This window comes from Marmota monax, unplaced genomic scaffold (assembly GCF_021218885.2).
Source record: "Marmota monax isolate L192 unplaced genomic scaffold, Marmota_monax_Labrador192_F-V1.1 WCK01_AAM20220418_F8-fsc00119, whole genome shotgun sequence".
Lineage (NCBI taxonomy): Eukaryota > Metazoa > Chordata > Mammalia > Rodentia > Sciuridae > Marmota > Marmota monax.
The window spans coordinates 5,664,465-5,688,851 of NW_026694771.1; the positions used below are offsets into that span (position 1 = coordinate 5,664,465).

Here is a 24,387-nt window from a genome sequence, read left to right on the forward strand (position 1 = left end):
AAAACAAAGGGGCAGGACTCAGTCAATCATTGTCAATGTGCATTCTGTAGCTTGCATTGTTCTGGAGAGCCAGCCACTTCTCGGCAGTCGGGAGTTCAGGGCTGCTGTGCTTGGCAGGTACATCTCCAGCAAGCCCAGCTCAGTCCTGCTCTCACAGCTCTGAGCTTCTTTGGAGGTCAGTGCCTCGTCATACCAATTTTTCCACAGACTACGTTCATGTTTTAGAATCTGAAATAAATACTATTCAACTGCTTGCTCATGATCCCAAATCACCCCAATTAGAGATCTCAACAGCCTTGATGGAATTCACAAACAGCAAATCAGAGAAACCCCTGAATATGTCTTCATCATTTCTATCAAAAACTCAGATGCTTGAGATTAAAATCCAGATAAGAACTTCAGTGGTGAGGAAATGGTATTCTGACTCTATCCTTCCCCTCCCTATAAGATCAAAGTATTTCAGAATTGAATTAGACTTTTTCTACTAACAATGGTTTTGGCTTTGCTACCTTACCCACCTTGATTGGAGAGTTATATAGTGCTAAGAGTTATTGGGGGGGGGGGTTTGTTGTTGTTTGTTTCACTTTGTAACCATAGACTCATTTTTGTTCCAGCCAACACATATAGTGTCTGTGTGCAGTTTGTGTAACATTAGCTACTAATTTATTTTTTATCTCTTTCCATGCACATCTTTATTTAATCAGGCTTACTTAAAACCTTCAGGTATCTGAGAGAGGTACTGATCTGAAGAGGGTCTCCTGACTGTCTCCTTGTTACTGACATCATGAAAATGATAAAATGTGATCCGTTAAGTTCACAGACCTAGTGCCAAGAAAAAGGTTCCTCTCCTGGAATTTTACTGCTTGTCCAACAGGCTGAGTAACTGACTTTTGGAATGTGCCTGCTGCCATCCTCTCACTTTCTTCTCAAGCATAAAGGGCATATGAGTAGATGTCTCTGCTAAGTGATCACTCAGTGCATCAATTTGCTCCAATGAACTGGAAAAAGTTTTATCTTAAAAGGTGTTTTTGCAATTCCATCAGTTGAATCTCACTAAAAAGTCTGCGATAGCATCCGCCCACAGTTAGCCACAGCTGCTAAATCCCCTTACTCAGAAATGAAGGCTTTTTAGACTCACCCATAAAATGCCTCAGTGTTCCAGCAAAACAGTAGAACTTGGAATTGGTCCACAGCACTGGTATCAGACTGTGAGAGTCATATGCCAAAGCCAGGCAGAATGAATGCAAAGTTAGTAGGGTTTTGCTTCCTGACTCCTCTTATGACAAACCTACACCAGCTGAGGGAATCTCTGTTTCTTCCAGTAACCTAAGGGAAGGACAATGCCTAGAATATAGTGGGTGTTCAGTAAATCTTAGTTGGGGTCTATTAATTAGGTTATTGAGTAATAATAACCATCCGTTTTACTATGAATTAATGAATGAAACATTGCCAAAGACGTAGTGTCACCATCCTTCTTCCTTTTAATATAAAAGGGAGAATTACAGACTGATTTGCTTCTCACAATTAAATGTTGTGCCCAAGGAGAATGCTTTGCTCATCCTACCCTAATCTTGGTCCTAGTTAAAAGATCTCAAAGACAGAAAGATTTCTGTAATATCTACACAGCAATGCAGAGATAATTTTGATCCAGAACCATATGCTAAACATTCAAATCTAAATAAACTATATTAAATATTGATTTATATCTATCTATCTATAGACACACCACATACACACACACACACACACACACACAGGGGTGCTCTGAATCCAGAATTAAATTCATTCTTTGAGCTGGGTCTAGAGAAACACACACATCTGTATTCTCCTGAATGATAGACAAGCAAACTCTTCACCATAAGTTCTTACTGGGAAAGATACAGTTCTAGGTGTCTTTACCTGTGTATCTCCTAGAACCCTATAGTTTGTCTAAGGTGCAGAAGGCAGCATTGTGTAGAATTCATAAAGTCTTGGGATGATGATATTCAGAGCTCAAATCCTGGTTCTCCCTCTTACTAGCTATGAGACCTCAAACAATCCTTTAACCTCTTTGATCCTTACTTTTCTTACCTGGAAAATTATGTAAATACTCATCTTGCAGGAGTGCTATAAACATTTAATGATAAGTATTAGTCACGAGGGTCCCATTTTTAAGGGAACTAATATCCTTTAAAAGAAATTTCAGACAGTTGTCTAGTCCCTCCTTTTCTTCCACCCTGTGAGCACAAAACATTGGTTGCCTTTAAAGGACATAGCAACAGGGCAGCTTCTTGGGGGAAAAGAGCCGCTCATCAGACACAGAGTCTTCTGGTGCCTTGACCTTGGACTCCTCAGCCTCCACATCTGTGGGAAATAAATGTCTTTTATTTACAAATTACCCAGATGAAGGTATTCTGTTATAGCAGTCCAAAGTGAAATTCCCAAGTCATTGTTTTTCCCTTTAGTTTGTTATGAAACAGGATTTCTTCACAGGGAGATTGTTATTTTGCAGTCTAAGTGAGCGAAGATCATGCCATTATAAGACTGTTCAAATGTTCTCTCAAAGAATTATTGATCCAAGACTGTGAGGCCAGAATGGATCTTTAACTTTATCTTACAGAAGGCCATCCAATATCTGTTTCATTAAAATAAAGGTCAGTAGGACAATATTTGCTCTAAACCTATTTGAATCATAGAGAGATTTATCCTTGCCCTTCAAAATAGCTTTACCTTCTTAGCTCAGGGCTATAAAAGTTGTCATATTTATTTTGATAATATATTGTAGGCTCAGAACCCCATTAGAGCTTTGATTTCTGTGATACATCAATTAACCATGTTACCCTTCAGCTTTCTTACCTAAAATATTTAAGTTGAATTCTGGAAACAATATCTCTGTTCTGGTGCCATGACTTACAATCTTTGTTTTTCTTTACTAGTCAACCCTTCTGCCTTTACCACCCTATTGACTTCATAGACTTGTTAATGAGCATGAGTTGCTCACAGATTTAACGTATGCTGTGGTAGACATAAAAAGTACTAGAATTTGTGGCAACCATCATAAAATTCTTTTGAAGTGACACCAAATTCCATTAACATCCCAATATGCACAGTGTCTTTCAAAATATTCACAAATTTTTTTTAGAGTGATAATTCTGATGAGAGTATAGAGAAATGGCCACACTTATACTTTGCAGGAGAAACTGTAAATTAGTAGTGTGAATGACAATTTGATAATATTAATAAAAAATGTATGTTCAGAAACTATGAAACTATCCTGAGGTGATTATTACAGATACACATCTGTAAGAATAATTCTCAGGGCCTTAATTTTAGAGGTAAAACTTGGAAACATTCTAACACACAACAATAAGGGATTAATTACATGAAAGATGATACAACCATTCAATGGATTTTTCAAGGAAAAAACATTCAATCCCTTCCACAACATAGAATTTTCCCTGTAGAAGGGATCAGCTTCTCTTTTGATCTTGTCAGAATATCCCCACAAATCATCTCTCATTTCCTGAGAAGATGTATGCCCTTCCCTTTCCTAGGAAGCTTTAATGGTAGACAGGTTGTGGCTGAGAGAAACTATCACACTTCCAAGAGATCATAACAATGAAGATGTTCTAAATAGGTCATGCTGATAACATACACATTCTAATATGCTAGGATGATACACACTAAATGGTGGAAAGTGGTTATCCTGGAGGATGGAGTTTAAAAGGGTCTTTCATATTTCCGGAACTGTTAGAATATTTTTAAAAGTTATCAAGGGGCAAAACATCTATTTGCAAAATTTTTTAAAGGGAAGAAATTACCACTGTACCATTATACAAATACCTGAAACTAGAGTTACCGTTCATACATTAAGCATGCTAAGTATCAGATCTGTGTTATTAATAAAGTGGCAGGAAGATGATGGGTACAAACCAACATCTATAATCACCATTTGCATTCCAAAGGAGAATTGCCTCAGAGACCAACCTACTGTAGACTATGTCACAGCTATTTATTGCAATACAAGGAGATTTCAAGTTGATCATATACCAAGAAAGAATTGATGTTAAGAAATACTCAGTTATCTTTCTTTTGTTTGTTGGGTGCCCATGTTAGCAAAGAACTGTTCTGACATGAAAATTTCAATGTCTGAGAAAGACTGACCACTGGAGGCATAAGAGAATCTACTCAGTTGGCCTCTAGTCTGTGGCTTTATTGGCCACCAGAGGTGCATTACTGAGGACATTCAGGAATTACATGATGGCTGTTCAAGGTTTGCTCTCCTGTAATCACCACCACTTGCAATTAGAAAGGACACATAGCATGCTAAGTAGGTCTGTAATTTGAGGAGAAAGATTGCTGTTCTTTAAAAAAAAAAAAAGGACTTGACTATAGTTTGAAATCCAATGAAACTATTATTTTTGGGGGACTGAAATAGGTAAATAACCTATCAAGGACTGGCACCTACCATTTGAAGTGGTTCAAATGCTAAAATGCTTGGGGTCAGAGAATTTTATGTAAGGGGTCATGATGTAATTGATCTCATTCATCATGTGCACACTGTGAGCCAAACCCATTTGAAAGACGGCCCAGGATCTACGTTATTCTAGAGGCTGACCTTGACCTGTTTGAATATGGAAAATTAAGCTTAAAAATGTTTGAGGGAAGTAAGCACAAAAAAACTCTCAAAAGAATGATGTGCTTATTTCTGGCAATAATGCTACCATAATTCAAAGCTTTCTTTGTGCTTTACAGTTACTGTAGCAATGAACAATTCACAGTCAATGGGATTATTTCAATTTTAATGACTAATTGAATTAAGTTTTGCTAATTTGAGGCCATTCAATTAAATGTACTATCAACAATAGAGCTGTGATCTATTATGCCACTAAAACTTTCTGCAAATGGTAACTAAAGAGACAGAAGGCCTGCAAATAGAAAACAAGACCTTCTGAAAAGTGAGCTCTTTGTTCCCCTTAATATAAGACTCATTTCAGTGGCAGTAGTTGGTGGGAGGGATGAGATGCAAAGTGGAGAATTCTAGCTACCTTCTCAGCCTAGTGTTTGATGGTCTCTTCATCTTTCTGCCTGACTTATCAAAGAACCAGAAATGGGACATACAATCCCACTGCAGCCTGGTACAACCCTACAGATGTTGCTAGCTATAAACAAGTATTTCTGGTTCTATGATGTACAGGAGCCTTGATCTTGATCCCTGGGTTGAGAAGTCGATGTATAAAGCTGAGAGCTTGGTTTCATGATGTGATGGCAGACCTACAACCATCACCACGAAAGCTTTTGTGTGTCTACATCAAGGTGAGCTCTAACCAAGCTTTTGGCACAAATGCTGATAGAATTTGGTCTTTAAAAAGGAAGTAACAAATAATTTTTTTGCTTCCTGTTAAGATCCTGACATTTAAGCCTCCCTTCTAGAGATTCAGGATGCAACAAGACCTCCAGGCATGAAAGCCAATGTTCCTTGCTCAACTCTACCCAGGAAGAATTTATCTTGAAATGATAGTACTTTTTTTCATTAGTTCAAAGGTCCAGGCAGCTTGGGAAAACATGGTACAGAAACCCAGATACATTTTCATGATGACCCAGGGTTCCTGAGTCCAGTATATTCCACCAGACATTCCCTGACCATCCCATGCCAGAGAACTTTGCCTTTGGAAGGTTCAAGTGAATGTTGCTTTCATTTGGCCCTTAAACTTAAACAAGCAATTAATGATACATGAAACCATCAAGGATATTCTTTCTATTCAACTAGACTATACATTCATTCAATGAAGAACCATGTCAGGTATTTTTTTGTGTCTCCCAGTTTATCATATAATTCCCTAAACATAGTAGGAACTCAATAAATTCTTACTGATTGATTGATAGGGATGATTTTATAGTCAGTTTCATATCTTTAACTTATAGATGGTTTTTGATGATACCAAAAGAGTTTTTAAATAACTAAATAACTAATAATGCCTTAGGAAGAATTGATGTGAGGATTTGCAGAAAGGCCACACACATAAAAAGAAATAAGCACCGCTCCTCAAGTCTGAAAACAACTGAATTTAAATCCTGTTCCAAAAATTAATTAGCTAAATGTTGTTGGGTATGTCATTTCACTTTTGGTCACTAGCATATTATAAATAAAGCTCAGGACTTGGAATTGGCAGTCTCTCCATGTCTTTAAAATAGGAAAGATTCTCATTCCCCAGCAACTTCCCTCTCCCTCCCACTTTTCTCTCCCAATATACTTGCTGTACTCTATACTGATCTTCCTTCTGTTATTACTATTACTATTTTAGTTTGTGCATTATAATTATGTGTGTGTGTGTGTGTATGTGTATAAGTGGGAGTCATTGTAGTATATTTATACATGGACATAGCATAATTTGGTAGATTTTGTCAAATTATGTTAAATGCACATACAAATATGGCATAATATGTATATGTAATATGTATAATTATAATGCACCAATAACAATAATAATAAATAATAAAATAAAAGAGGAAAAGATAAATGGGATACAGTTTTCAGTTTTAATAAGGGCTTACTTCGTTAAAAAAAAATGAGTTCCCAAAGAGCTCATTCAGTTCAAAGCAGCAAAATAAGAGAAAAATTCTTCATTTGAACTGATTTTCAAAATATATCATTGGAGTTGGTTAGCTGCTATTTTATTTAGATTTTTTTCCATCTATAGTCCCAAATGAAATAGATCTATACTTTTCTTGTCCTTATTGGGTTTTCTAATCAATGCCAAATTATCCCCATAAAGTGAGATGTATTTAATACAACCTCTATTTTCTAAACAGTTACTTGAACTTATAGTATCTCTTCTTCCAAATAAGATAATTTGCTTAACATACCCTCACTTTTTCTTTAGATTATTTCACATGTGACACATATACCATATTGTTATTTTCTAGAATTTTAGTTTTGTGTTCCTACAGATATGATTTTTATCTTTATTTTTTTAGTCCTTATGTATTTAAACAAGAATGAAATTTTTGACTCATTTTCTTACCCTCACTTCCTACATCAAATAACGTCTTCCTGATCATAAGTTTTCTTATAGGAATACTTAATCTAATTGTGTTTTAAAGAAGGTCATTGTTAATATTTCTGCTTCATTTTTGAGCTTAAAGAATTAATTAAACAGAAAATCCTGTGTTTTTTTTTTTTTTCACCTTTAACGCCTTGAAAATATTACTCCACAAGCCCAGGGTTACTGTTGAGAATTCCAAAGTCAATCTGATTCTTTTATCTTATATGTGGTAGGCTTTACTTTTTAAAAGCTTTGGGAGTTTTCTATTCACTTTTGTTTTTTTAAATATTTGTTCTTTTTTGATATACATGGCCATAGGGTATATTTTGAGATACTTTACTTACATGGCATATAACCTATTCTAATTAGGATCCCATTGTGGTTGTACATGATGTGGAGTTTCATTGGTAGTATACTCATATATGAACACAGGAAAGTTATATCAGATTCATTCCACTGTCTTTTCTATTCCCATCCTCCCTCCTTTCCCTTCATTCCCCTTTGTCTAATCCGCTGAACTTCTATTCTTCCCTTCTCCCCACCTTGTTGTGTATTAGCATCTGCATATCAGAAAGAACAACTAAACTTTGGTTTTTTGGGATTGGCTATTTCCCTCAGCATGAGAGTCTCCAGATCCATCCATTTGCTGGCAAAAGTCATTCTCTTTTATGGCTGAGTAATATAGTCCATTTTTTTTGTGTGTGTGTGCGTGTATAATAAAGATAAAAATCGTATCTACATATAGTTTTTAAAAACTGTTCTTGCCTCTTTTTTATTCTAGGAAAGTCTCAAAATTATTTCTTTAAATTTTTCCTCTCCTTCCTAGATCCTAATTATATGAATTATTAACTCCTATTTCTAATATTTCTTTTTTGTTTACTCTTTGTGCCTGTTATCATCATTATTAATATTTTTGGCTGCTGGGGATCAAACCCAACCTCATGCATGATAGGCAAGCACTATATCACTTGGCTACACCCCTATCCCTGTGCCTATTATCTTTTATAACATGCTTTGTTTGGGTACTTCAATTTACTAACTTATTCTTTGCATCTTTCTGCTACCAATCCTAACTATTCGTTTTATTTTTGTTGAAGTTCCTCATCTCTGGTTGACTTTTTCTTTGTAATGCATTGTTTCATGTTTCTAATATTTTCCCTTATCATTATTTGAATGTTATTAGGTTTATTAGGTTGACTCTAAGTGATTCTTTCATCTGATCATGACAGTGCTTTCACTCTTCAAGGGTCTTCAGTTGCTACCCGTGAACCTGTATTTCCCTGAGGTCATCTTCAAGCGCAAAGTGAAGAGAAAGGAGAAGAATCTCAGGCCCAAGTTCAGATCAATTATGGTGATCTGAGAGAGCTGAAAAAATATTGAGGCAGGGATTCTTTGAAATTACAAACTGGGCTCTTTATTCTCTGTTTATCGCCTGTCCACCAATCACAGTAGTAAGCCTTTGCCCTGGGGCTTCAAATTTGTCCAAAGCCCATCTCTAGGATGCAGTTTTCAAATAGGAATGAAGGGGTGGGAACTGGAGTGGCAGGTGGGATCATGTTGGGAGGAGAAAGTGTCCAAGTGCTGGCAAGTCTACTAATGTTCTATTACCTGCTCCTCACTCCAGCTGGGCTCCAGCTCTGCCCTGGATTTGGCAGGCTGCTTCCTACTGGGTCTGAGCTGATTTGGCTGTTTCCCTGACTCTCAGTGTCTCTGGTATACCAATGGTGGAGCCAGGGCAGTGTGGAAGATAGGACAAAGGATAGCTGGAATGCCCCCCTAAAACCTGTCTCCTCCTTAATGGTGGCTCTCCCAGACCTCCTACCCTCATCCCAAACCTTAGCACCTTCTCTCTCTCTAGGAATGTCCTCCCAGTGTTATTTCATTTTGGTATCCATCAACCTCATTTTCTTACTTTTTGGCAACACCAAGGTAAGGTTTGAGGAAAGAATTTGGCAACCATGTTGGGGTGATGTGTTGGACCACTCACCAGCAGCTATCAAAGGGTCTCAGGGACTCCTCGAGGGTACATTAAGAGGCATCTCATGGAAGCCTAAGGAAACTTAGGACTGTGAAGAACAGTCTGAAAAACTACTGCCCAAACATTTAAAGAGTAACAATGTCTCTAGTCTTATTTATATGCTAACTCATGACTCATTATATGAATAAAATTATAAATTATTGCATTAGTTTCTAATAAGTTTATTTTGTAGGAAAGGATAATATAAATCAAAAGTCCCCAGCTTATTTGCCCTCTTAATTTTCCTATTCATGAACAAAAAAAAAATCTTGAAAACTTTCCCATCATAAGCAGATCTCAATATTAGGCAATATTCAAGAGTGTTAGGGGTTTAGACCCTATAGATGACTTTAGGAGAGCAAACTACGTAGCCCATAACTCTTAGATGATGAAAAAACTATAAATGTCAGCTCAGACCCAAGATATTACCTGTAGCAGGAATATTAATGAATTGAAAACTGCTCATCCATTTCACCATTTATCCACTCATCATTCAGTAAAAATCATCCATACATCTGTCCATCAGCCACCCAGCAGGGGTTTCCTGGCACCTGTATAAGAGTTCCTTAAGAACTGGGGCTTTGCCATGTTCATTCCTGCATCCTCTACAAGGTCTAGCATAATAAGCACGGAGTAGGTACTCAAAAAATATGTGGGGGCCAAAGACCTTGTTCTTGAACTCACAGCTTTAAGCTCTGTGGTGGGCAAAACTATTTCTAAATTTTCTGCTGCAATTGCCAATATAAACATTATACTGGAGAACTTCCTCATAGCTAACCATATTTCTACAGCTAAAGCTTAATTCCATCCTATGGGTCTCTTGAATTTAAGAGAAATCAACCCAGTCTGCAAAGTCCCAAAGACACAGAGTGAACCGAACACGTTAAGACACAAGACTAATTTGTTTATTAGGTGTGTTCTATAAGTTGACCAGGGAGATTTTTGGCAAATAAATAAATAAATAATCAAATGGGGACTTCAGGGCACAGAAAGAGCTCAGTAAGAGGAAGGAAGCGAAGTCCTTGCATAGTTCTAAAAGAACAGAAGGTGGCAGCAGTAGGCAACGTGGATTCTCAGCAGAAATGCAGCACTTGCAGAAACCAGGGAGAGGAGGCTTTGAGAAAGAGGAGAAGGTCAGAAGGTGACTGACTACCTATTTCTTTTTCATAGAGACTGTGGGGTGGAACATTGGTCCTCTCTACGGGGGGCAGGATGCGGCACCTTACATGATCTGCCTGGGCATCCCATACCCAGTCATGCCTGCCTGGGAGGCTCCCTTGTTGCTACCCATCTGCAGGCCAATTACGTTCTGCCCCTGGCGAAGCTGCTCCTCTGAAAATCCTCTTCGATTCTGCTGAGCTTTCCTGGATGGGGAGAGTGAGATGGAATAATGTCATGTGACAGATTTCAAAGCCTTGTCAAGATGTACAGTTAGATGGGCTCTATCCAAGATCATCCAATAGACCAGCAGGCCCACCCTGAGCCAGGACCTACCCCAATCCTTGCCCTTCCCTGAGGCTTGGGCCCCTATCCTTAGAAGCCCAGATGTTTTTCAGAATTTCCAGCAAAGAGAAAAGGAGAATCTGTGGCTGCCTCCCTGGGGAACTGACTTTCATCTTTCCTTCTTTTTTTTCCCCTTCTCCCCACTCTCATTTATTTCTTTTCCACCATTTTCAGCCATCTCATTCTGCATCTTCTCACAGTTATCTCCGCTCTTCTGAAACAAAGTCAATGCTTCTTACAAACCATGCCATTAACCCCCTTCCACCCTTCCTGCACAGGACCAAGGATTCATGTTCCATTTTAAAGCTGAGGGACCTAGGAGTTAACAAGGGCAAATGTCTTACTCTAGGTCAGAGGTCTGAAGACTTTGCTTAAGAGCCAGGTAGCAAATAGTTTTGGATTTGTAGCCACATACTAATAATGCTGGATCAATATTCAATGGATCAATATTGAGGAGATTTTTCAAACCAAGGTCATTTAAAATGACACAAGCTAGAGGGCTGGGGATATAGCTCAGTCAGTGGAGCACTTGCTTCCCATGCACTAAGGCCCCGGGTTCAATCCCCAGCACCACCAAAAATTAAAAAATAAATAAACAAACAGTCAATTCATCTTTAAAAATACGTTAAAAAGTGACTTTAAAAAGTGACATAAGCTGGTACATTTTTATAACTCTCAATGACAAGAAAAGGGCATCAGGGAAATTATTTACCAATTATTTGCTATGAATAAAGCTATGCAATTTAACTTCCCACCTTCCCTGTCCTTACCCTACCTCCAAAAGAAAAATCCCCCAAAAAATCCTTTTAGTAACCTGAGATGTCCATATGATTTATCATCCAGACTGGGAAAATTTTGGGAAGAGGGTGTTATTATTAATGCATTGGAATAGCAGATATTAACCAGGACAGTATTTGGCAAACAGGATATATTTAATCTTCATTAAGTACACAAAGAAAAATAAAAAGAGGGAGGAAAGAAGGAAGGGAGGGAGGAAGTAGGTGAGTGAGTGAGTTGGGGGTGGAATACTCAGGGCTTCTCAGGTCTTAATAAACCAAGTACAGACATCAAACTGCTTCTAAAAACGACCATCCATTCCCACTGATCCTCAGGAGAGGCACCTGGCCGAGCAGGAGGATCCAGGTATCTAATAAGAAAGGCCCTACTCTCTCTGCCCTGGGTAGAATGCTGGGGGGACTCAGTTGAGGCCAAGAGCGCTTACTCCTGGGGGCTCTGTATACAAATGGCCCTGGGGAGCTCCTAGGCTTCTGATCCTCTCTTTAACTGTCTGCTGCAGGAGGCAGAGAAGGAACTTTTACCTGTGGAACCAGGATGGCTCTCCCCGGTAGCAGCCATCATCCTTGGTGACTGCAACACTGCCTAGAGCCATCAGGGTCCTCTGCACAGCTGCCATGTCCTTCCCTGGAAGCCAATGAAGAGATTAAAGCCAAGTGTGTGTCAGGGCCAAGGAAATCTGGAAGGATGTAGCTGCACACCCAGGACAGAAATTCTGATAAGGGGCTGTGGATGACCACATTCAAGGGGGAAGTACTTGGAAGTACACTTACCAAAGTGATCCTAAGGTGACCAGTCCCAAATTACTCAGAAAGGAACAAAAACAAGCCTGATTAATTATTCGCCACTCATATCAGTTACCTTTCCAATCCACTCGTACTGGCTATAGGAATAAACACTCTGAACACCTGCAGCTCACATCTAGAAAGGTCCCTGTCCTAAGCAGAGGACCTTGCCTTGGTGGGTTCTACAAGCTGCGGGAAGGAAAGTCCTCTGGAGGGGCTGGCAACCTGGTCTGCAGAAGAGCACTTTCCTCAGGTTAGAAAGAGAAAAGAAAACCACAGAGCAAGGGATTGAATGGAATGATTCTGCACCAGGCACCAAGTGGACTCCTCTCTTGCGCTTTATCTGGGTTAAAAGCATCTAAAAGCATCCATGTTCATCAAATTGAGCATTCACTTGGCTCAGTGGGCCAGAGGTCTGGCAAATGGAGAACAGCAAATCCACACAGAAAGCACTCCATGTGACACAAATGAAAGGCCCTCTATTTTGTGATGGGTGAAAGGAAGAAAATGGAGACAATAAATCACTCACTTGTGTGAGAGAGGAGAGCAAAGAGACACGGGAGGTGTGGCCTGCATGGGAAGGGCAGCACCGCCACCAGCGGAGCCTGTGGAGGAGGCAGTTGGGCCCTGCAAGTCAGCCTGCTCCTCCCATCCTTTTTCCTTTCCTCCTTTCCAGGTGACATGCCCTGGGCTGAGAGAGATGCTGCTGTGCAGGTCACCTGCTATTTAGAAAGCAGATCAAAGGTCTGTGCAAGACACCAGTGTGGAATACAAGAGCTTGAAAGGCACTTGGTTAAAAAGGAAAGGAGCTTTCAGCCTGGCAGGGAGCTGGGAAAGTTAAGGGCAAATATGAAAAGTCCTTCTTTGGACAGAGTGAGCCATCTGTGGTCTCTGGCCCGGCTGCTGCAGCTCAGTCACTGGGGAATACAGAATTACAGGGCAAAGGCAGATGGAAAGTGAGAATGGAGTATGAACTGTAATAAAATAAACAATTAAGGCTCTCACCGGAAGTTCAGTCCAGGATGTGCATTTACACAAAGAGAGAGCAAATCCTCCTTCCCTGGCCTCTCTTCCTCCACCCCCACCTCCCGCATTAACCACGGGGTGATTGTCTGGATCCTGGAGAGGCCTGTGGGACTGGCTGATGGATACAGGATGAAATGCTGTCAGTGGAGAATCCCCAGATTCAAGGAACAGCTGGGGTGGTGAATGGAGTATCTGGGCGGCAGATGGAAGGGGAAGGGCAGAAAGAATACAAGGAATTAAGAGAGAGGAAATGCAGAGATGGTTGTTCATTTTCTTCCACAGATGAAAAGCATTTCTGTAATTGTCACTGTATGAAAGAATGCTTTTTTTTTTCTTTAATAGAACTGTAGTAATGACGTTTTAAAGACTCATTCTGGGAAACGATATGGAGTAGGTTTGGTCTTAAGCACAGCATTCTAAAAGAGAATGACAGAGCATAGGAAGGCTCAGGTTAGGTCATACCAATCTTCTCCACTCTGTTCAGAGGGCATACAAGAAGTCTGTTTCTGATAGTTGGAAAGACCTGTCCTGAAATGTCCAGTCTGAGGAAATGTGAAGCCTGGGCAACTCAGCCTTAGCTGCCACCCAGCAGCAATGAGGGAAATGCAAGCTTCGTTCAGCCACAGGAGTCTCCTTCACCAGGGGCGAGCTAATTAATGTATGCAAAACATGAACCCAGAAGGGACAGGAAAAGCTGTTCCAGGCTAAGGAGAGATGACCAGGAACCTAGAATTATACCACCCCCACCCTCATTCCAGTAGAGTTAAAAAGGAAGTGATTACCTGATGGAGGCTGTAATGTACAGGTTTCTGAAACCAGGAGGGGGAAACATTATTACACAAGAACAAATCAGAAAGATATGCCCTTAAGAAACGTCCCAAGGCAGGAGATTTAATATCAGTTATAGGGTAGATGCTTTATTCTGATCATAATTAACCCCATGGAGTTGGGATTATTTCTCCCCATCTACAGATGGGAAAACTGACTCATAGAGGTTAATTAGTATGCCCAGAGTCACCTGATGGGTCAATTGGAGCCAAGCTGTAGCTTGGATCAGCCTGAATGCAAAGTCCACTTGACCATATGCCCTCTCTTGAAGGGCCCCCTTGCAGGCTAGATGGGAAAGCATGTTCCTTAGCAGGAGCCAGTGATCAGGGGTGATGGGAGGGGTCACAGTGTCTGCTTCAGTGCCAGGCCACAGGGAATGCAAGGGAGATAAAACCAGGACACAGGTTTTGGGCTTCACAGGATCAAATGCATCAACCCCCAATAGCCATAAGTTTTGGAATGCTTTCATCTGGAATAACTTTTTTTGTATCTTTACCCAAATAACATTAAAGCAAAGAAAAGCTGTTAGAATCAGTGTGCTGACCAAGTGAATTATTGTCAAGATTTTAACTAATATTATGACTAGAAATCTGCCATCTGTGACCAGTTCATGTCTAGCTTATTGTCTCGTCAGGATAGCATACTTTCTACTAGAGGCTCCTTGTGGAGACTTTCACCACTCCTGGGCTGATGAGACAGTAAGAGGGCCTTTTTGCAGCCTGACCTCTCTTGCCAGTTCAGAAGTCCTGTCAAGTATGTACTGTTAGATGAGAGGGGCATGAAGAAGGAGTTGGGGCCACTTGTGGAGGCCGATTTCTGTAACCAGGTAACAAAAACTGAAATGTATGAAGAATCAATGATGTTTAAGAAGACCTGTGAACAGTTCTGCGAATAAAACAACAAAAGCTAAACTGCTTGTATCAAAGTATAACATCTGCCTTGTTGTGAAGCCTTCAAAACCACGCAAGTATAAAAAATGGCCATACACAGTTGATTCAGAGTAGATTCCCAAGCTTCTTGGCTTCTTGGGATATGGGTGGGGGTCATCTTTTTAAAAATATGAATTTTAAGGTTATTCTCTTGAGAGACTAATTTGGCCAGTAGTGGGAGTCTACATTTTTAATAAACTCCTCAGGTGATTTAAATCATCAGGCAAGCTGGAAAAAAAATCTGTTCTTTCTTTATCTTTTTTTTAACGTGGTGACTTAACAAAGCATCAGAATTACCTAAGCATCTTAAATATTCAGGTTCTGGGGCAATCTTTTGAGATGATTCTGAGATAGCCAAATGGACAGGCAAGCATTGCTCTAATACTTTAGTTTCCAATTTCATTAAATATCACAATGTCCGGCATGTCATGAATATTAAATAATATTTGCTAAGCAATGACTTCTTTCACAAAGTCAAAAAGCAAAACCTATCATTAGAAGGGCTTTGACCCAAGTTGGGAGCCATCCCAGAGCTCTGGCAACTTAGTATCATGTTGCTCCCTGAGAGTGTCCCTGGATGTTTTGCTGGATGCTTGTGGCTCCTCAAGTCGGCTTGAACACCACTATTCAAGGCCATTCTTCCAAGAAAATAAAGGAGAAAAATAGTCTAAAAAAGGACAAACCAGAGGTTGAGAATTTTCTAGATGCAGCAGAAATGAGATTGAGTCTTGATGGTGATCTAAGAATAGACCACTAACCATAAGAAGAAAAGTGACATAGGGAAGAGGAGAGGCCATATTAACACTGACATCTTGGGATTTTGATCAGTCTCTGTATTTTTTTCCAGACCTCTGTCATAGGAGGAAGTTAACATTAGACTTGAAATTTTTTTAAAATGCTGGGAGAATTGGAAAGGGCTATGCACTGTATCATTCCAACTACATGACACTCCGGACAAGGCAAAACTAGGGAGAATATAAAAATATCAGTGATTGCCAGGGTTGGGGTTGGGGACGGATAAAATATGTACCACAAAGGATTTTTAAAACAGTGAAAATATGCTGTATAAGACTACAATGGTGGATACACATTTATCCAAACCCACAGAATGCACAACAGCAAGGGTGAACCCTAGTGTAAACTGTGGGCTTTGTGTGATAATGTAGTGTCAATATAGGTTTATTAATTAATTACCACTCTGGTAGGGAACACTGATAATGGGAGGCTAGGCATTTGACGGGCAGTGGGCATATGGGAAATACGAGTCTCTTAATTTTGTTGTGAACTTAAACCTTAATGAAAGAAATAACCTTTAAAAAACTTAAAAAGGTTGGTAGGGTGGATGGTAGCTCTCTCTCTCACCTGGAAAATCTAAAATAGAGTGTCAGGTAGCAACGGACACTTATTTGACAATGGAGAATTCCTCACTTCACATTTTATCACAAAGTACTGTTACTCCAAATACAGTCATGTACCCCAGACTATTAAATTATAATCTCTGGGGAGTGGGGCCAGAGGTTCTGCATCATAATGATCCAACCCAAGGATTCTTAATGCTGGTAAAGTTTGAGAGACATTACCACACAGATAGTTTAACAAGAATTTTGTTCTCTGAATTTTTTTTACTTCTAAGGTATCTTATGCATATCTTTGGAAAGAAAAAATGAGAGGGATTAAGAGAGAAAAAAGGCAATAGAGAAATCACTTGGGTAGGAAAGTTGGGTGGGCCATGCTCTACTTTCTATTTCTACTTTTAACACTGAAAACCAGTCTTAAGTCAAATTTGTATTTTTCAGAGTTACTTCTATTTTATATCAATCTCAACCCAGCCTTTTGCCTCTTGGAAACTGGATTCCTAAAATAATATTTCTTGCACTTACAGAGAAAGCAATAAGTGGAATAAAAATAATTTCTTATTTCCCTGAATAATAATAACTTAGGCATAGCTCTCGGTTTTACACTCAAGGTAGAGAAAATACTGCTGTTGTCAAAGGAAAAATGCCAAAGGGTAGGTTGGATTTGTTCTGTAGGTTTTATAAATTTCTGTTGCTTTCCTCCCCAGGATGGTGAAATAGGGTAGGATAGTGGTTCTCAAAGTGGGGTTCCCAGGCCAGCAGAAGGTGCATCACCTGCAAATTGGTAAGAAATGCAAGTTCTTGGACCTCACCCCACAGTCAATACCTCAGAAACTGGAATTGTGACCTACCAATCTGTATTTTCCCAAGATTACCAAGTGATTCTGATGCAGGCCAGAGGTTGAGAAAAATCAAATACGATTGTCAGCAGCCACTTAGAACAAAAGCAATGAAAGCTATGCTGATAGAAAAGGAAGCGTCAAGTAGCAGGCATTTGTGATGCCTCAAGTACCTCGCAGCATCCCAAAATATCTCACACTGGGTGGAATGTCTCTTCTGCTCTTGCTGTTGAGGAATGGCACATATAGTGACACCTCGCCGAAGAATATATTTGAACCTTCCAGACTCTCCACTTCTAGTGTAAACCACAACCCTCAACTCTGAGTCATCAACGGAAGGGAGCAGGAATGACAAAACCACGTAAGCCAGGGTCCTCATCAGTGAGTTCACTGAGAAGAATAATTGGATTGGTTGATCTTTAAGCCTTGCCTGCTCTGACATTCTAGAATTCCTTATGTTTAACACCTGCCAAGTGGTTATACAAATAAACAAGAAAGGTCAGTTACAGATGGGCTAATGGTAGGGGAAGAGAAGCCAATATTTATTAGGTGTCTAGGAGCCAGGCACAGTGCTAAGCTTTTTACACTTGATCCTTATAATAAATCTACGTGGGAGACACTAGACTTGTTTACACAGAAGAGAGCAGAGGCCAAGCAACCTCAACAAGGTCATGCTGCTGGTATTCAGCAGAAGAAGGGTTTCCATCCCTTCTTACTCCCAAACTCATGCTGTTCCATTTCTGGGTCTGAAATTGGCCAAGCTCCAAGTCCTGGGGAAAGATACCAAAAAAGCAACGACCTCTGAGAGACAAGTCAATCAAATGACTTGTGGAGCGTTCACCCTCCTGTTTAGAGGATGACCTAAGAAGGATCCGCAGATGGGAGAGAGGGCAAAGGTCAAACAGGCCACCCTATCAGCTCCTGTGTGTGGCCATTAATTTAGTCTAAGAAGAGCGCCTTTCCAGCTTCATTCCTTCATCTCTTACTTGCTATTAGTCTTAGAAAGGACAGGACAATGACATGAATAATTCTATGCTGCCAACACTTCATATACTCTACTTTTTCCAGACAATATTCTAAACATTTCTAATGTATCCCTCATTTATTCTCCATATCAACCCTGAGAAGTAGGTACTATTAGCCCCATTTTACACTTGAGAAAACTGAGGCATAGAGGTTAATTAAAAAGCAGTGAGGCACAGATTTGAACCAGGAAGTCTAATTTCTGACTCAGGGGTCTGTACTCTCTTCTATCTTCCAGGGTAAGCTTTAACTGCAGTCTTTCTAATCAGATCCTGTATTAGCACACTCACTCTCATGTGTTCTCTAACACACACACACACACACACACACACACACACACACCCCTCCCTTTCTTGCTCCTCTTTTTCTCTTTTCTCCTTTCTGTTCTCAGAAAAGATGGTACAGTCTTACCTACAGCACACTCTCCTCTGTGTCATAGACAGCTCAGCTGACTCCACCTCATCTCACCCAGCATCCACAGCAAACTGGAAAATAATCTGCCAGGATACTTACCTTCTTTAATCCTAGAGAAAAACACCCCCAGCCTCCTTCCATTCTTCAAAACTGTCCTCCCTTCTTCTCTATCACCAGAAGGAGTTGGTCACCCCAGCTTCCTTTAGAGGGGACTTTAGTAGCTTTTGTCTACAATGCCCCTGTGACCAGGTGTTTTCCTGGACCATAGAGCCTTGGGTTCCTTTTGGAAGAATCTTGTATTCTGATTGTTCCCAAGTCAATTCCAAATATTTCACCTCAAAAGGGCTTAAGGATGATAGATGTATCTGGGGCCCCTGCTTCTATAAATAATTGAAGTCTAAACAAGAAAGCATTTGGCAATATTGGACTTCTGCAGTTTTACTGGTTTGCAAGAGAGGCAGCCTGGAAAGTCATCAGGCATCTCTGGGCAAGCAGATCTTTGCGTAGGAAGAAAAGGTCAAGCCAGGAAAATGGGGGATTGAGAGCAGTTGAGTATAAAATGCCTGCAGAGGAGGAAGAGAAATGCCCAGGAAAAGAGGGCTGGGGCCACAGCAGCCATAACCACCACGCCATGGCTACCACAGCCATGGTGCAGGGAATTGGGAACAGTAAACTGACATGTGAGGATGGAATTAAAACCTCCGTCAGAGGGTAGAATTGTAAGTTGAGTGTGGGACTGAACAAAACAGCTAGTCCAATAGCTGTGTATACAACTTGTACACCTTCACGTGAATGCAGACACACAAAAAACATGCCAACTCTGTTCTGCAACAGCCCTTTGATTTCAGCTTAGTCATTGCAAAAGTCGTGAGTAGCATCCAACTCTTGAGCAAGAACTCTGGCCTTGCTTGCTAGATCCATGATTCCCCACCCTCCCTGCTTCTCTGTTCAAAGAAACCAGCTTTTCTACCTGTGATCAAATATAGAGTAACCAGCTCTGGCCAGAGCTTCAAACAGAGGTACTGGGAAATATCAAGAATGCTGACCAAATCATAACCTATCTCCCTGAACCTCTGACCCCCACAGAGGCGGGGGCGTCATTAAGAAACTCCTAAGCATCTACCTCCCTGTTGTCTACACTCTCAACTCTCCCCAGCCTTCTGGAGAGTCTACATAGAGTTCTTCTAACTACCATCAGTGACAGCACCCTTGGAATGAATCTCTTTCCTTCTTTCCTTTAAAAGCTGATCCTTCTTCTGTGCTGGTGATAGGACCCTTAGTGTTTCTTTTTCTCCTTTTCTAGAAGAATTATCCTATCCTGGGGCCAAATGTCCACAGCCCTATCTCAGGCTACCACGGTCACACCTCTTAGTCTTCCTGTTCCTTAAGGAGGATCCAACACAGGGGGCTGGAGCAGGTGGTGTAGACCTCCAGCAAGCTGTTCATTAGGGATCCTTGCTCCCCACGCCCCATTCCTCTTGCGGTGAGTACCTCCCCCGTGTAAAGCTCACCTTCATGGTCTTTAGGCAAAGGGGGAAGGGGAGTAAAGCCTCCTTAGTAATGTAAAAACAGGAAAGCTCCCTTGGGATCCCTGCCTTCTACAGACCTCACAATTTACTACTCCTACATACTTCCTGCACTTGGAGGGTCCCTTCCATCCACACTAACTCCCCATCCTTCAGTCCCACACAGCTTTGACTCATCCTCCTCATTGTTGTCATTGTCATGATCAACATCAACAGCAGCAGAGGCTAGTCACTACTGTGACTCAACAGCATCTTCATGGTGTAAGAGAAGGAAACTAGGCTTCCTGGCCAAAGAATGCCTTGGCAGACTAATTAAGGCCCTATTCTTTGGCATCAGAGGGCCTGGGTTTGAGTCCCAGCTCTTCTAATTACTAGTTCTTGGACGGACACACATAACCATGGGCATACTTCAACACCTGTGAAATGGGGAAATGAAAAACACTTACCTTATAATTTTGTTGGAAGAAGTGATTGGCATTATTCAGTAAAGCACTTATCCAAAGCCTAGTGTACAGGAGAACATCAATAACCCATAGCTCTCTTTATTAACTCAGGAAACTCATTATGGGTTTGATCTAGAAAGCAGGCACCAAGGCTGGACCATGGCACACAGGAATTTAGAGGCAACTGTCCATGAAGTCCAGTAACCTGGCCCGAATTTTGGGGTATCTGAGTTTTTAAATTAATGGCAAAAAGCAAAGTAAATCTCTTGGCATCTTAGGATTTTAACTACTTATCTGTCAGGGAACATGAAATGGCCTAAGTAGGTAACTGAGGATTACGGAGGTAACTGTTTATAACTTGTTTGGTAGAGTGCTCCTCTGCTAGAAATCTCTTCCAACCACCCTCTGAATACCCTTTAAAATGCCTTGCCTTTTGATCAGAGGAACATTATACATTTTCACTGTCAGCAAAGCCATTTGGGTCACTAGCCTGGGGATCCTATTGGTCAGGCCATGATGATGGCTAGTGACAATGAACACGTGAGAAATGACTAGTGACAATGAACATGTGAGTGTCAATCTGGCAGTCCTGCTTAGACTAGTCCACATCTCTCAGTGCCTCGGGCAGTCCTCAGTTGAGAAAGGATTCAGCTACATGGATGGAAATGCAGGTTTTAAAGGGACACTAGGCCTTGATAGTGTCTCCATTCACATCATTCCCCCAATAAAGGTGGAATGCTAAATGTTTCTAAGAATGCAATTTGATTTTTATGCCTTTGTAAGATTTCCTCACCAGGTCACTTCACAAAGGTGAAAGAAAAAAAAAAAATTGTCACACTCCCTATCAGCAGAACACCTATGTGAAAGGTATAGTCACCAAGCTCCCAGATAATTGTTTAAAAGATTCAAGTGCTATTTATTTCTCCGGTTGAATGACAACATTGCACCAGATGGCTTTGTCTGTAAGCCTTGCTGCTGGTGAGTCAGAAGCACACTGGCCCCCTGCCTCCCTTCTCCTCCAGGAGCTATGATTTGCTATGGGAGGGCAACAGGAATAAAAGGCATCCATGTGACCATTTTTGCTTCCTCTCTACGAGGATTCTGTTTATGGCACTAGTTCTCTGAGATCCTTTGCCAGTGTCCTCAGGGTGTGCATTCCTAGAGGAAAGTACCCCTTTTGAAAGAGCATCACAAAGAGGGAGGCTAATAGGGCTGCTGAGAGCACTCCCCACACACCGAAGGCACAGGGAAGAACATCCTGAGTGGCTTTCACAAAGAGATAGGGCAAAGGGGAGGGGTGCGAGGTGGGGAGAACAGACCCAGAGGTTGAAGGGCTGTTTACCTTCCCATAGATCCACCGTCTGAAAAATGTCAGTGGTCCTGACGCCATAGATCTCCGCAGCTTTTAGGAACTGGGAGATTTGCTCCATCTGCTTAAAAGCCATCTTTGACTCTGAGATCTTAGGGATGGGCTCTTGTCCTGGTGGATATAAACTGTTTATCAGCTTGCACAGGACCTGAAGGGGGTGGGGTGGGGACACAGAATCAGTGTTTCCCTTTGTAATCAATATCATAAATGAGAAGTGAATCCCTCCCCCACAATATGCACAGCACAAGGCACAGCTCACCAGGTTTGGTAAGAGCAAGTCACAGGCCCCAAGAAAGCATGGGTTCAGGGTTTTGCAGTCAGGCTCCCACACTACACCCCCAAAACTCAGATCACCCTATTCCCAGGGCTGCACCTGACTATAGAGAGCCCTGCAGCCTATTCCCTTCTTATTCCTCCTTATTCCCTTTTCAGGACAAAGGAAAGAATATTTACAAATAGGGAATGGCACAAGGTGATGAGGAACATGATTCCACACTTTTAATGAAGAGATGAGTTTATGGTTTCTGGGGGGAGGAAGGGTGGGTTCTGATTTGCCCTGTACCAAAGACAGATCAGAATCAGTTTTCAATAACTCATCCCATATGTGTTAATGATGTATAAAAGAACTTGAACACTGGGTGGTATCTTTACCCAGACACCTATAACCCAAGTCCTGGGCTACTCAACAAATACGAGGAATAGCAGTTATGTAACAATAAATCACAGCTTGCAAGAAGAGATGGACTTGTTTGATTCAGTTGAGCCTGTGGTCCTCAAATCCCCAAAACACACGACAGCATTATCAAAGAAGGACTCCCTTCAGGTTCCTGAGAACCCATCCATCCACAAATGGCCATTGAGCACCTCCAGGGAGCCTGGTTCCCAGAGGTTGGGAAGGAGGCTACCCCCACCCCCATCCTTTGTTTTACTGTGTAACCAGCAGGTTCCCCTGGGGGAAGGACTGGCCCAGAAGCACTGATGCACCAAGAAGGCTGCAGAGATCGCAAGGAAATATTTATCTCTATTCTCAATGGAAAAATCACGAGGGCCTCAAAATTGCCGACAACTCAGAAGGAAGCTGTGAAGCTTGGATAGATGGGGAAATCCTCGGAGCCAGCTAGGGAATTGTGCAGGGAGCACGAATTTTCCAACCCAGAAGAAATAAAGGCATCCCCATCCTTCCCGTGAGAAAGACTTGGCAACAGCAGCTCCTCCCGCGACCTCGCATTGAAAGAAAGAGCCCTGGGAAGGGTTTTCCTGTCCACCACCCCAGCAACAAGATCGCTGCCGGTCTTACCGTCCCGTCCATTAACCATTTCTGAAAATGGGTCCTGCCGGGGGGCGGGTGCTCTATGTCCTCGGCGCACTGCAGGATGATCCAGTCCACCAGCTTGTTCTCCAGGTCCGCGTCGTACTTCTGCTCGATTTTCTCCTGTACCTCTCGGCTTAAGCCATAACTGGGGCCCCTGTTAGCCATCTCTGGAAGAGAAGAGAGGACACGCGCGGCATCCACACAATAGCAGCCGCAACAGCGCCCGGGCTCCCTGCGAACAGGTCTGGGATGCGGCTGGGCGGCCGGGCCAGGCAGCAGCGAAACGGGCAGAAAGCCGGGCGTGGTTTAAATGAAGGAGCCAATGAAGCCAATGGGGTTTCACCTACAAACGGGAAAGGAAAGCGCAGCCACGCGCCAGTGACTCTAAAATAAAACCTCAGCCTGTCCAGGGGGGCTAGAACCCCCCCCCCCCAGTCCCGCCTCTCAACGAGACGAGATGATGTATGTACAGGGACTCACAATCGAGCCTGAACCCCCAGGCAGTGAGGGGGAGGGGTAGTGGTCGTTTCCTCCACTTCTCAGTAGCGCTTTGCAAAGGCAGCGATGGAGAGAGCGCCAAGAGCAGGTAATTAACAGGCCCAGAGGAACGCTGCCTTGACCTACAGCTGCTGATGATGCATCGCGCCTGGAAGAATAGCACGCTGATTTGATTTTCTCAGGGTTGACGGGGGTCAAATCAGGGCTGTTGCTAAGAGCCCTCCAAAAGCCAACCCTCTCCTGTGTCGTCGGGCAAACCAGCCAACCTCCCTCCCGCTGGGAGCTCCTTTCTTGGATGCACCATTCTCCCCCTTCTGGGAGACAGCAATTGTATGCTAGATCGGCAAACAGCTGCACGAGGGGATAAGGGCCCCTAGGAGGGTCCCTTTTGCTAACTGTCCATCTGGCAGGAATAGCCAAACCTCTTTCTCCCTGCCCTAACGTAACAATTGTGTGGCAGGGCAGGATGAGAGAAACTGAGAGCTGCAATCATTTATTTTTTCAACTGCCAGCCCAGCTTCATCCAGAAACTTCCATGGTGTGGAGAACTGTTGTGCTTCCATCTAGTTTGATTCAAGAGCTTTATCTTTTTAGTGCTATTTTAGAATAAAAGACATTAAGAGCAAGTTTTATAAATTCGTGTCCTATACATTCTTAAGAATGAAAGAATTTGGTAGAGTGTAGAAACATCATCCGTTTA

General features: G+C 41.7%; 1 protein-coding gene across 1 annotated transcript; it reads right to left on the reverse strand.

The window, feature by feature from the left end:
- Positions 1-9,925: 9,925 nt before the first annotated feature.
- Tagln3 (transgelin 3) lies at positions 9,926-23,598 on the reverse strand. Its single transcript, XM_046425252.2, has 4 exons — positions 23,175-23,598; positions 21,851-22,025; positions 11,865-11,967; positions 9,926-10,406 (listed from the first exon to the last, which is right to left on the reverse strand). The coding sequence occupies exons 1-4, from the start codon at positions 23,352-23,354 to the stop codon at positions 10,265-10,267; spliced, it is 600 nt and encodes a 199-aa protein (XP_046281208.1). The 5' UTR covers positions 23,355-23,598; the 3' UTR covers positions 9,926-10,264.
- Positions 23,599-24,387: the final 789 nt, after the last annotated feature.

Excerpts from the sequence above, each read along its gene's own strand:
- Tagln3 (XM_046425252.2), bottom strand. The coding sequence starts at position 23,354 with ATGGCTAACAGGGGCCCCAGTTATGGCTTAAGCCGAGAGGTACAGGAG. Across the intron at positions 11,968-21,850 it reads GACGGTGGATCTATGGGAAG|GGAAGGACATGGCAGCTGTG; the intron begins GTAAACAGCCCT and ends ATTGGCTTCCAG. Across the intron at positions 10,407-11,864 it reads GAGCCATCCTGGTTCCACAG|GAAAGCTCAGCAGAATCGAA; the intron begins GTAAAAGTTCCT and ends CTCCCCATCCAG.